The 14,690-nt window shown below is 35.0% G+C and overlaps 1 protein-coding gene across 1 annotated transcript in view; it reads right to left on the minus strand.

The window, feature by feature from the left end:
- The window catches only part of WWOX (WW domain containing oxidoreductase), a 499,554-nt gene that overhangs the window by 414,847 nt on the left and 70,017 nt on the right, over positions 1-14,690 (minus strand). The window contains exon 2 of the mRNA XM_061475050.1: positions 802-890. Within this exon, the coding sequence (XP_061331034.1) occupies positions 802-890 (89 nt within the window). The remainder of the gene's footprint in view (positions 1-801; positions 891-14,690) is intronic.

The raw sequence follows: 14,690 nt of genomic DNA on the forward strand, positions 1-14,690 counted from the left end.
GAGGCCAAATTCTCCTGAGAAGTTCAGTAAGATGTATATGTGTTACATAAATATTTGCAGAAAAAAGTGAAGTTTGAATACTCACAACAATCAATGGGTCAAACTGTGTATAAAAGCACAAAGTGCAGAATTTATTGCCAAGAGCTGGCAATTAAAGATTTCAATTCATTTCTTCGATTTAGAGATTCATTGTTCTGCTCAAGCTAAATTAAACAAGCCATTTGGAAGCTAACCTGATTATCGCCATATAAATTTGCCTATTGTTAAGTGATGTCATTAGGAACACCTCTCCCTCCTTTTTTCTTTTTTCTTTTTTCCTTTTTTTTTTTTTTTTTTTAATTATAGACTGTTCCAGAAAGAGGTCTGGAAAATAGAGCTGTCTGGCTCATACGGCTATTTTTTTAATGCTTTAAAATAAAAAGAGAGAGCAGAAAGGTTAGAAAAGAAAGTAAGACAAGAAGTGCAATAATTGCTCAGCCCTGACCTCTTCCAAGCCACTGCAAAACTGATAAAAGTTGCCTGAGCTGTTTTTTATGCAGTTCAGCTTTGACCTTTTCCAATAGCCACAGGGGTACCAATGCCCCCTTTAATCCTAGGGCTACATGGAATAATAAGTGATCCATAATTATTTTTTTTTTTTAGGATGAAAACAAGTGATCTTTAATTTCCATTAAAGAAAAATCCTGTGAAAAGATTATCCACTAAATCAGTCCAGCCATGGCGAATTCTGACAACTGTGCTCAGCTGATAGAGATATTAAAATAACAAGAAACTCTTATGTGTAATTTTCTGAGTACTTACACATTCTTGGATTTGAATGCTTCAGCAAAGTGCTGCACACTCTGAAGAGAAGCAAGGTCTAAGGTCATTGCTTCTACCTTGGCTTTATGCTGGAACAAGAGAAAATATAAAAAAAGATAAATAAGAGCAAGTTTAGTTCACAGTATCATGTTACAGTAAATGTGTTATGAAACTTACCCGATTCCCTTGTTTAACATTATAACCCCAAAGTGAATACAAATCATCAAAACGAATGGACGAGCGCAACATTTAGTGCCAAAAGTAGCATTGCAATTTTGTGGTTCTGCTAAAAACATATGCTGTGCAACACACAGCTTTATATAATAAAATGAATCAACACAAAGTAGTGTTAAGGTTAATATGGTATCTTTTAGCTTCCATTTTGCTGGTGAAACTTATGTAACTCATGAAATATAAAGTACAGGAAGCATTATTCTTAATGCATGGCATTCTTTACACAGCATACCAAAAGAAAAATACTCAGCAACTACTCTATAAAAAACAGTTAAATTCAAACTCGCACACAGTATTTCAAAACAATCTATTGTTCACAGCAGGTGACATAAAGGTATAAAATGAGTGTAGAAAACAAGTGATCAGACAATGTTTTTTCACAGAATAAGAGTTTATGAGTGTGTATCTTCTAAAGAAATTGTATATGCACTTAAAACAAACTTTTCCCCTAGCAGAGGACATGCAATCCCACACAATGACCTTGGGCACCACCAAAACAACTCAAAATTTTCAGCTTTCAGCTTTCTCAGACCTTTTGAAACACACTTCAAATCTTGGAACTAAACAAACCAAGTCTATTTTCATTGCAAGCACTGAAGTGAAAGCAAGTCACCACAGAACCCAGCAGGCTGTAGTTGTTCTAAGCCATAGTTATGAAGGAGCTTTCGACTGCAGCTGTGCGCCTGCACCACCACATCCAACAACTGTCTAGTTCTTCCACAGACACTGTATTTTAAGACATCTATGATCCTCTGCAAAAATACCAACTCTCATGACATATAAGTCACATAGATCCCCTAAGGAATTATGAACTTCTGTTATTTGTGCTCACCTTCACTTTTAGACTTACTACTGCCCATCACCGCATACACACTCTGGTACATAAAGGAAAGCTGGCAAAAGCCCTGTACTCTCCCAAAACCTAAACATGCCAACATTCAGCCCTCTGCTAAGCCCTCTGCTTAGCTTATTCAGTAAAAAAAAATGAAATTAAAGGGACACTTCATGTAATCCCAACATGCCACCTACACCTATGTATAGTGGTCATGGACCAGACTGGACATTGGCACTGCTCAAAGAAAGAGGAAGAATAAGAGAAAGCAGATACAGTGGTACTATGCAGTCAAAGGCAGCATTTGAATGGAGAGGCAATAGGAACTTTGTTAGCATCACGATGTAAACGGGGATCTATTGTGATTACAACGTTATACAATGCCTGTTTCTGAAGGAACAAGAAGGAAGCAGCACACGTCCCAGCACAAAAAGAAACCAAGAAGAGTGCTCCCATTGTCTCCCAAGCTCAAGCAATTCATCTGATCTCTGTGTTTCATTACATCTGGTACTTTTCTCCCTACATCTGTTACTCTTCTCCCTACATCTGTTTTCTGTTTTGCTAGCATCCATTCTGCCCGCCACAATTACCTTACAGGTTGGGTTTAAACAGAATGTCACTCAAAATCTTTTTGTTCCACTCCAGCCAGACTTATCAGCACAACAAAATAAACACAACTAAAATTTCAACAGGTTCAGTTTCCATAGGAAGTATCCATTGATGGAGTCTGAAAACTCTAAACCAAACTTAACTTGGTTATGAGGAGTTTTTTTACTGTCACAAGATGCACATCATCCTGGAATTCATTTTGCCCCACTGGGTAAATATTTTCTTCTGTTTGATGGTCAGAGACTTGAGAAAGATGATGCTGCCTTGCATTATGCAACAGACCTCCATAACAACTTTCCGGTTCAAAGCTGTTTACTTAATAGAGAAGCAGTGTGCGTAGCTGGGTTTACACTGCTTCTGCTTTCCTCAGTTGAAACATTCTCTTAGCTCTCTCAAGGGTAAAAAAACAAGAAGGCTACAAATACAGGCACACAAGAGGGTCAAAAAAAATAATAATCAAGTAGTTTGACAGACTATACCGCACGCTGGTAGCTACTGTCCTCTTGGGGACACAGACTGAAGCCCACACAGTATTACTCATTGATGCTTCTCCTCTTGGTGTCATGTGTTAGGCTTCTGCTACTGAGTCCAAGAACAGAAGAGAGGTACCTGTGTATTTCAAGTCCAAAAGGGAAAAAGAGTGAGGCCTGCAAAATACCTTCAGAAATAGAAATTAAAAAGACTAAGATTGGCCTTAGATTTGTGGATTAAAATATTGAAAAAGTAAAAACCATAAGTCTAGAAATCATATTCTTGAAAATGATAAATGGTTGACTGTTAGACAGCAAATGCAAACTATAATCATGTTTCTTCTGTACCAGTTTCGCCAATGAAATGAGACCATCTTTCTATTCGTACTACATTTTCTTCAGACAGTAAGATAATTTATTTTAAACAATGTAACACCACTTCACCTTTTAGTTTTGATACACATACACAGAAAAAGACAAAGAAAACATTCATTAGGAAATTCAGGAAAATGTATTTAAAATGATCTGAAAAAGGAAAAATTAAGAAGGAAAAAGAAGTATGGGTTTAGTAATTTTTTCCATGGAAAAGGTCAGCAAATGGCAAAACAATTTATTTTTTTTTAACTTTCTCCCTGACTTTCCTTTATAAAAACCTGACGGCATCAGCCTGCGTTTCTCACCGATATACACAAGGTCCATACTGAGCACAGAGACAGCCATTAGCTTTGTTTTCCTGCTTCATGAAGGCATGCAAGAAACCAAACTCATTTTCTCCAAATAGTAGCCAGCAGATCTGTTTCAGATTCTCCCTTTTCAACTGATATTCAAGCACTCCTCACTCCAAAGAGGTGTTCTGTAGACCATCAATTCTTACTATAGTTTGAGAAAGTGAAATGCTAGGCCTTTAATATCACACCATTTTCATTCCAAAATTTCATTCCAAATTTTCCTACTCATACTTCAATGTCACAACTTCTTTTAAAAAAGCTATGAAATAAGCAATATATTTGAAGGGTATGTTCTTAATAATTCTTACTGTAAGAATAGCTCCAACCAATGGCAAGCAGATGCCTTTTTGTTTATTTTCTTACAGTAGCTCAGTATCACCTTTCTTGCGTTTTGCATCTTTTCCTATAAGCCTATATAGCAAGTATCACATATTGTGCTATTTATAGAAAAATAAAATATTTTAAAATAAAAAAAAAAAGTTCAAAACCATTTTTGCTAAAAGGCACTGCAACTGTAATTATAATCCACAGTCAGAACGGATAGTTAATGGTATGCTGCAAATCCTAATCTAATGCGTCATAATAGTATTATTCTGATGTCTCTCGCTATTTCACTTCACATATTTTCAGTACTGAATTATGCCTCATTTTATGTTGTGAAATCTTAAATGCGACTTGCCACTTTCCCAAATACAGAACACAGTCTTAAAACTGACATCATAAGATCAACACGCTAAGGCAGAAAGCTCCAGAATTTTTAAAATTAAATCAACAAAAGACATTAATGGTTCCTTTATTACTTTATTTTAAATAACATAATTTAAGGGAAAACTAAGGAACATAATGAGTGTAGAGGAATTTAAAGAGCTCACTTCTAAATCTCAGGATCACTACTATGTGGCACAGTTGAGAACCTGTGCAACATGAGCTGGTGCCCTCGCTGCAGATTCCCAGGCCAGAAGTCCCAACGTACCCTAAACCACTTCCAGAACAAGACTTAGGCCAGCTTCGTAAACTGGCCAAAAGGACAATAGACACAAGGGCAGATACGCTTCTGCTGTCTACTGAACTGTGTGGAAACAAGGTCAGCTAGAACCACCTGAAACTGTGCTTTTGTGTTGGGGAGTATTTGTGTTTCATGAAGCCCAAAGAGCAGTTCGAGGCTCACAATGTCTAGGCACCAACATCCTGTCTTTGAAGAAACAGCCAAAGGCAGATTATCCTCTGGTTCCTAACAAGTCCTCTTTTAAACACAACACAATAACATTTTGCAAAGTGCAAAGAAAAAACTTCATCTTGTATTTCATGATTTTATGCCCATTTCTAAAAGCATTTTATCAATATTTCCAGGTAACTTTCATTACTCTAAATAACAGCAGAAAAGAGTTTGTTCGGTTTTGTATGTAAACAGCTCCCTATTGGAGAAAAAAGAATATTAAAAGTGCTTAAGTTCAATTGGTTATATTTTGCACTCATGCTAGAAAAATGCTTATTGGGCCAGAAACTAACAAGGAAGTGAAAACATCCAAAAAGCAAGCAATTTCACTATATGCAATGTATTCACTTTACAGCTTTAAAACTGTTTAAAAATGAACACTGTATGGTAGAGTAGTTTGGCAGTAAACATGATTGTGCATTTGTGTCTTGGTACTGAAGAAGGAGCCTTTTTTCATAGTGAATTTTTCATTCAAATGTAAGTGATGATTTACGTTAAATATAGGTAAAGCATAGTTACATTTTCCTGAAGGATTGCAAGGAAGTGAAGAGCAGTACAATAAGTTGAAGCATAAAAGCTTTCTCTGTCATAATATTTATTATAATGGCATATAAAATAGCTGAAATAAATAATAGATGACTAAAAGTAAATTCATATGATAAAGAATCTTTCAGCAGACACCATTACTTCTGACTGCTCCAGTTTCATACAGAGTTGAAGAGTCTTAATAAATATGCTGTAGCCCCTGTATCTTATGTAAGCACAAGTCATTTTGTAAGGGCCTACTTAGAATGTAACATAGTGGACGGTACATAATTTACTGTGTAATTTTACTCTCAAAAAATACCGTGTATAAATCTTTGATATTTAGAAGTCCTTAACTCAAAACTCAATACATAGCACAACAATAAAAGCATCTGTCTTTGAGGGACTGAAAGTATAACAAAATGGTAAAAAGCAGTTTAATTTCATTAAGAAAAATCCTGATGACAACACCTTGGAATGCAGTGTGAGAAACAGAAAACCTTCAGGAAAAAAATAACTTGACATCAGAGCTGTTGAAAAGTCTTAAAATAGATAAAGTAAATAACCAAAACTCAGCATATAATAAGCAATGCCCAAATAAACCCATATTTCCATGTTGAGGACAAAGTAGAGGATGTTTTAGAAGCACATCTGACAATTTGACACATGGCTTATGGCAGTCAATAGCCAGTGCCATGCACTATTTATGGAGGTACATAATAGGGAAAAAGGCTTTCACTCAGGATTAGGATTGTAAGTATTATTGTAACTAATGTAGGCAACATTTGGTACTTCATGCAAAACTGTATTTATGTAACACCAGCTTCATCTTCTTGTGTGCTTCGAATGCCATGCAGCTACTTCTTATGGAAGTGCTTTAAGAGTAATACAACATGTATGCTAGATGCTTCGGTAACATGTCTTTCCACTACATGTGATATACCTTAATAAAGTTCATTAAAAGTCACCATGGTGAAACATCTTTATATTCATTTTCCTAGGTTTTATTTCCCTTCTATCCCCCAATATCAGCAATTTTTCAAATTTTCACTAACTTTATACAAATGAAGGTACACAATGAAAACAATTTCCTAACTACTAATTATTTTATTAACCCATATATGTGATATACAAGGAAAATGCTGGGACTAATCATGATTCTTCATGAAAGTCAGAGATTAAAAGCATTTTCTTTCTTTCATGACAAATACAACTTATTTATTAATACTTGGTTTCACTATTTCCCAAACATATTTGTTTTACCTATATTCTGGCTGTAATTACAGGTGTAAATTCTTCCCTCTAGTCATTTTGCCCATCCTGTCAAACATACTTTCATGCTGCATGTCAGCTCTCTCAAAAACAGATTTTGTAAAGTGGGGCTCTTTCTGCTTAAGTAACTACATCTTCATGTTCTTTACAAAAATGGAAATCCTGCAAGGGTTGCCTTCATCCAAGTCAAGTGAATTAACACATATATAAAGACCTAATGGGTCAGTATGATCCTCAAACTGCTAGGATTACTGATCATCCTTGGACCTATATTTTATCATGAAGAATGAAATACAAGAACAACTACTACTACTATTATTATTATTACTATTACTATTATTATTATTCGCCTGTCTCTACCCTTTCTCCAGAACATGACTGCTTGACAGAGAACAGTGTTTATCTTCTGGGCATCATCTACAAATTAGAGCAGTAAAAACCTGAAGCCCTCAAACTGTAGTAGGATTGTACTGCAAATGAATGTCTTGGAGCTACAATGGCAGTTCCCTACACAGGACAGTCTCAAATGAACACCTGTATTGCAGATTTAACTATTGAGCTCAACTGGGTTATAAAAGCAACAGAAAAGTCTGGATCCTCCTTTACCGAGAGATTAAATACAAAGGCCACAAATGAGCCACTGAACTTCTGAAGATGAAAGACGTGAAAGAGTAATATATATGTTGCAATGTGAAGGAGAACAGTTTCTGAGGATGCCATACACCAACCTGGCATTTGGTCTTCACATTTAAACAAATATAACAGCTATATTTCCCTTTCTTCTAAACACTCAATTTACCTGCAATTTAAAATTTACATCACAAACACAACGTGACTGTAGTCTCTAGGTACAGTTCATGTGTTTAACTCGGACGTGAAAGGCTTTCTTGGTCATGCAATAGTCATTCTAAATTCCCTAATAATTTAAAAACTGTATCTCTTTCTACCAGCAAATGTCTACACATGAAATGCAGAATACACTTATTAATTTCTTTGTTGTTGCTTCATTTTTCATATTTTAGTATCTTTTTTATAAATCTTCTGCAATAAGTAGCACTACAATAAGCAATATTATTATTTTGCAATCTTTACATTAGTCAACTCTCAGATCAATATCTGTAAATTTGTCCTTTTATATATTCTGAACATACTTATAAAGGGAAAAAAAAAAAAAGGAAAAACATCTGCATTTCTTTCTGAAATTAGTATCTTTAGAGAGGTAAACTATGGCATAGTAATCTTAAATCATCCTTTAAAAAAAGAGTAAAATAATTCAGTCTCCTATGGGCATTTTTAAAATTACTTATTCCTTAACCAGAGAGAACAAAAACACACACACAAAAATTACTAGACTAGAATTTCAGCGTACTTCGATTTGTAGGTTCCAAATGTCCCTGATGTTTCCTGGATGCACATGGTTCCATTGCAGGCAGTACACATCTGCTTCAGCAACGAGAAATTACATGCATTTTAAAAAAGAAAATAAAAATCTACTGTAGGTTTTGGCAATAGGAATTTGTTTAGCTCTTAATGTACATGAACTGTGGGTATTTACTTAGGAGCTTACTTTTAGCTGGATATTTTTCTTTCCCCGGATTTAGACCACTTCTTTCCGCCTCCAAACGCCCATTCCTGTAAAGCTCATTTGAATTTATCTTGGGGAATCTCAAATAATCTAGGCAATATATTACATGTATGTGGTTTACTATTCTAATAAACATATCTTCTTGTTTATAGAATAATAGAGGGAGCCTGGGAACATGTAACAGACTCTCAGCTATGGAGAGCCTCCTATTCAAATGCTTTCAATTCTTTTCATTCTGCAAGATTTGAAGTGATAGCCGAATACATTTTCAAAAACAGCAACAAGGCAAACAGCATCAGGATAATTTAGAAGCTACAGACTTGGGTTCCTTTTAAAAACTTCCTCAATTTGAAGTTTTTTTTTAGGATTAAATAAACCTAGTTTATGGGTTGCTGAGGAATATGCAATACAGGAGACAAACTGGGTAATGGATTTGTTGCAAATGGCAGAGGGAAAACAGTCTTTCTAAACAGACTAAACCAGTAACATCCCTACTGCAACAGAATACTATTGTTAATTATCCATAAAATTAAAGGCATGTTTTATGTACAGCTATGCATATGCTGATGTATAAAACTTAGGCAGGAGTTTTTACACATAAAGGAAAAACCAGCATCGCTACTGCAGATGACAAACAAGAGGAGAAAAGCATGATGGTCAAAAGGGCAACAATGTTTAAGTAAATACAAAATGAACCCTTTTTCCCTGTTCTCTCATGATCCATAATCATAAGCTATGTTGTTGCCTGAAAGTGCAGACATGCACTGTGCAGTGCATTAATCCTTCAAACACTAACAGATGCTGGCAGGGATTTAGGCTGGAATGTATTTACAAAGTGACAAATTATGTTCCGTATTATACAGAGAGAGAAAGAGCACCCACAAATAGGCTGATAAATGTCAGCTGCAGTCACGACAAACGGTTTATTTTTATTATACTGTAACCACAAATGTTTTTTGCAGGGAGGCCCAAAGATTTATTTGTTGCAGGAAAAAACAAGATTATATATGACACAAAGTAATAACTGTGAGATCCCTGATGTTCTGGGCAGCTTGCCCTCCTGGAGGGCAGACTGAAAAATGTTGCTTAAAAATGGTATGTTATATGACACAAAATAAATAGTTCATAACTCTGTATCGAAACAGCAATAACTAATAATTAAAGACAGTCTTAGGACATGGCTTATACAAGTTCAAAGGAAAGCATACTATTTCCTTTAGCGGATGTTGAAAACGATGTTACAATATTAAAATAAATCTTATTAAATTGTTTTAGATTAAAAACAAAGTGCTGTAATTGCTAAATGGAAGCAACATATATTTTAAATGTGGTCAGAGCGCTATATGAGCATTAAGTTTAGCACAATTAATTGGCAGAATAGTGACGTCTGCAGGTTTAAAAATGCATTGCAGCTATTTTGAACTATGACAAAGCTCACTAGTAAATTTAAGGTACAGTTCATTCCCTCATTCTTAATCCTAGGAAAATACAAATATTGATATAGCTAAAAGTCATCACTCATTTAATCGTTAATAATATCAGGATGCTTCAATGCAAACAAATACATGAGAAAACAAAGAAATTAAAGAACTTAATAATTATCTATTTAAGGATTTTTAACTGGCAGCTTACAGTGACAATCTCCTAGCATTGAACAGTATAATACACATATCTGATGGAACATTATCCTCAAAAGAAATAAACCCATATACAAATTCTTTTGTTCCCACAACTGGGCTAAGAGATACATTGAAAATGGCCACATGGTTACGTACGCAATCTTAAAAAGTGAAATAAAAGGACTGAATCGCATTAGCAAAGATTTATTGCACAAATAAGGGTTGGCAGGATCAGGTTCTTAATATACGCTCAACATAAACAATACAGACTTGAAGAAAAATATTATCTTTCTGGAAGCACAAAAAAACATCAGGTGTATCTGAACATTATTAGAATATGGAAACCAGCTACTGTGCTACCTGGTTTGTGAGCATAAAAGGCGGAAGCTTTTCTGTACTTTCTTCCTAAAGAAATAAAGATTGTGTGACAAAATATGAACAAAATAAACACAAAGACTGGAATTAAATTTCTGTGAAAACATGGCCCATCTCAGGAAACATTTTGCTCAACTTGTAGTCAGCAATATAGAAGATAAAATACCAAACACATCATTAAAAGCATAAGGTTGTCTAAAAATCTCTGATCAAAGTCTAGGCCGTGTATTTTACAGATGCATAAAGCTGATGGCATTCAGACAGAGACTGAAGGGGTCAGGAGGCCATGTCCCATTGTTCTAACAATTAAGAAAGTTTAAAATTACTTCAGAGTAAATGTGAATGAAGTCCAAAATCAAGTGCCTTGTTTTCAAGCACCATCAAAATTAAAAGCTCTGAAATTTTCATTTAACAGATACAGATGAATTTTCTGATAAAGTTATTAACTCTAGATAACAAAAGCATTCCAGAAAATAATAGTCTCATGCAGCAATATAGTGAGAGAGTTGACAATCACCTATGATTATAGTCACTAGAACACTTATTTCCTAAATACAACCTGCCAATGAACAATATAGTGACAAGGATGGAGAGTATGCCTTAAAAATCGCATTCTTATGAGCACTTGTACATACAAAACACGGAAGTGCTGCCATTACAGAAAGAAATGCAGCAAGAAAAGCATAACAACAACCTGCTTTTAACTTTAAACATTTTCCTGAAGAATAGGTGTACAAGACTGATATAAATGCTTTATAGATGAGAGGGACGGGGAAGTGAGGGAGAAGAAAAAAACATCACCACTGCCCTTCCCTTTTATAAAAGAAGCAAAACCGAACACAAAGAACTGAACATGAAGAGAAGCAGCATCCTAACTGTGAGCAATACTCTTTCTCGTGGACAGAAAGTCTTTTAAGATGACTTCCACAGGTCTGCACCCACAAGTGTTAATGACACATCTTAATGTAGTCTTTCAATTATTAAATTGGTTTTAATTTAGCAGCTATTATTACATAGCTAAATAACTGGCACATAGTCTCCCTTAAAATTTCGTTTTTTAAGCAGTAGCTTAGGCTTTTCCCCAATTTTAAGGTAAATACTGGCTGTACCCACCTGAACACCTGAAAACATGGCAGCTACAGTATATCTTACCCATATGCCACATGCAAAAATGTAACACATATTAAAAAAAGAATCAAAACGAAAATTTCCAAGCAGCTGTTTATAAACAGAAGGTAACGGATAAAAACCCAAACACAATGCTGCATTATGTTACATGATTCACTGATGAACCCATTGGAACTACAGCAAAAAGCCCTTCTGGAAAACTTCCAGAAATTAAAAGGTGCAAACAAGCTGCCTAATACCCTTGCGTAGACTGAATTCTTATGAAGAAAATAAAGTTTATTGTCTGGAAACAGAGAAAGCATGAGGAAAGCACTAAAGCAATGGAGGTGAACAATTAGACAGATGTTCACTTAAGGAAATAAAGAGAACAGAAGAAGCCATCACTGAGGAATTTTACGAGAATACTGACAACTCTGCACCTCATCAAGGGCACTGGTAAAGTTAAAGCCACTGAAGCCATTTCTACTCAACTCCAGTATAACTGCTGACCTTGCAAAAGTCTGCATTTAGCAAATGTGGCTTAGGAAAATAGCATTATACTTTTCATTCTACTATTTTTTCCCAAACTGCATCTATATACTATACTGTATATTTCAAGAAAATTAACTTTATTTCCTTATATAATATTACATATACTCAGAATATTTTTCTTAACTACACTATACACTATATAGGAAAAACCTTTATTTAAAAAACTTTTGTTATTGAAGTAAAATTAAATACTGTCAATTACATCTGATCTTTACAAAAGTGTATACATGAAAGCTTTTGCTTAATATGATGATTATATATGTTTCTAAAGTAGTAAGGACGCTGCATAAGACGCATATGGCAATCTGGACATGTTTCAGAATATACAGCTTCTGGCATTTAACTAGTGAAAGAATAATAGACAAAAAGCATGCTTTGTTGACAAACTGTCTTGCAAAGGGAAAAAAAATGAACATGCATGCAGGCAAAAAGAGAAGGAATGAATAATAAGAGGTAATTTTTTTTAGCAAGGACAAAAGTCTTACTTGTCTGTGCTTGTGAAGGCTGAGGTACAAATGTAATTTGTTCCACTACTATATCTCTATTGTTTAAAATATCATTTCAAAACTCTGTTTGGTTTATGACAATACATTCCTTGCAGATTTTCAGAAAGAAAGCATTCTCCAAACCTCAAGTCTGTGACTGATTTCTCCTTTTATCTACTCATGTATTTTCAAAAATTACTGTCAAAGCAATCAGCAACTGTAGCTCAGTATCACCAAACAACTTTCATCATGTTATTCCATGCACTGGGCTAGTTCCCACAACATTCACCAGCTGTTTCTGGACTGTAACTACAAACATGATACCCATCAACTCAGTTACACAGCACAGGGCACATGACTATCAGAAATGAACTCTCCAGTTATCCAATTGCCAAGGGGTTCCCATCAGCAGGTCAAACTCATTCTGAAATATATTAGCATCGACTCTTTGGGCATCAGATTGTAGAGATAGGGAGAAAGTACTAATTGAAAGCTGGGTCCTAATCTGAATATTATTACTTGTGCAAAAAGAAAAAAAATACTCTTATGAAGCATACTCTTACAAAACATTCCTAGTCTTTAACAGCCCCAGACTGCCTTTGTTGAGCATCAGCCACCAGTTCCACCCACAAAAAAAGGGACAGCCCATCCATTGCAGATGGTTTTGCAGCGTTTGCAATACAATCAGCAGTTCTCTCAGGTCTGCAGGGGACAGCCTGCATATTTCCCACACACTAATGTTTGAAAGTTCTCAGTAACTCAGGAGAAATGCACAAGAAAATTTCATCATTCACATTTTAAATAATATAAAAGATGTGGAATGTGATTGATTTCACACTAGAGAGAACTGAAATTACAGTTATGGGATAGGCTTTTTCATGTACGGTAAGGTCAAGTAATAGTAAATAATTAATGAATTATGAAACAAATTTTCGATAAGGCAACACATAAATTCTGTGCAATAAGATCCAAAAGTGTAGTTACACCAAAAAGCCATATAATATATCACAAAATGAAGAAAATGCCTGATGTTGAGGAATAAAGGGGAGGGTGCCATTCACTGGAATAACTATTATAGAACATAAATAACACATTTCCATACATACAAATCATTTTCATAAGTTTTAAATCTCATGATCTAGAAGAAAAAGAAAAGAAGAGATTTTCAATTTTTATTCCTGTTGCTTTCTATATCATGATCTGTGCCATCATGTAGGCTCAATGTAGAATGTAGTAGAATAATCCAGTGGATCACGGCCTGGACAAAAACACAGATGACCTTCTCTGATCTTACTGCTGATTTGGTATTGGCTAAAATCTATGGATTGCTGATCCATATTCCCACTCTACCAGTATAAATTTCACATTCTTCAATGCTCAAGCTGTCTCTTAGAACTTACTACAGTGCATGATACAGTATTGTAGTGGTCACGGTTAGACCTCTGCATCAGTGGCATACAATTAATAACATGAATGCTAGGTGAGAAGTCAAAACTGGAACCCCAAAACTCATCAAAATGTATTTTTTGCCTTGATACCATAAAATTAGTTGAAGATTTCTGGATCAGTAGATGGGAACTTTGCTTCTTCATCTGCATAAAATTCTGTTGTGACTATGATAATAATGTTCTGACTTGCAAGACCATGACATAATGAATTGTCTTGTAGATAATTTAAAAAAAGAAAAAAAGAAAAGGTTTTTCTTATAGATTAAAACATTCTGGATCTCAGATTCAACTATGGCAAAATATTACATGCAGAAAAGGACAAAAGCAAGGGAGGAAAATAATCAATTTTCAAGAAATATATTTCTCACTTCTCACTCACTGCTTAGAGCTGTTCAGTCACTTGAACTTGTCCCAGGGGCTAATAAATGAAAAAATAATAAATCTGGTAAAGTTGAGGCCAAATTTATGTATCAAATACAGACAATTTATCACATCTATTTTATAAAGAGTCCTGACTAAAAGCCTTGAAATAAATGCAAGTCAGATGTTAGATCCCCAACAGCAGCTGTCTCACTCTGTAACATAGTTCGTTTGGGTCACAGTAACTGCAGATCAGAACAGAGCCAGTGACACAGTGCACAGCCAAAATAGAGAGTAAGTTTTCAGATAATTTACAAATACCATAATTTGCATAGCAATAAATTTAAGTCAATATCATGTAGTAGTACATAGAAGCAACTTGAACCCAGTCCTACCAAAATAGATGAATTTCCATTTAGATTTTACTACTGATCCACAAACACCCCATGGCAACATTGTGTGTTCTCTACCA

Source organism: Pezoporus flaviventris, unplaced genomic scaffold (genome assembly GCF_033815535.1).
Source record: "Pezoporus flaviventris isolate CSIRO_AGI_PZ_B2104156 unplaced genomic scaffold, CSIRO_AGI_Pfla_v1 ptg000082l, whole genome shotgun sequence".
Taxonomy (NCBI): Eukaryota; Metazoa; Chordata; class Aves; order Psittaciformes; family Psittacidae; genus Pezoporus; species Pezoporus flaviventris.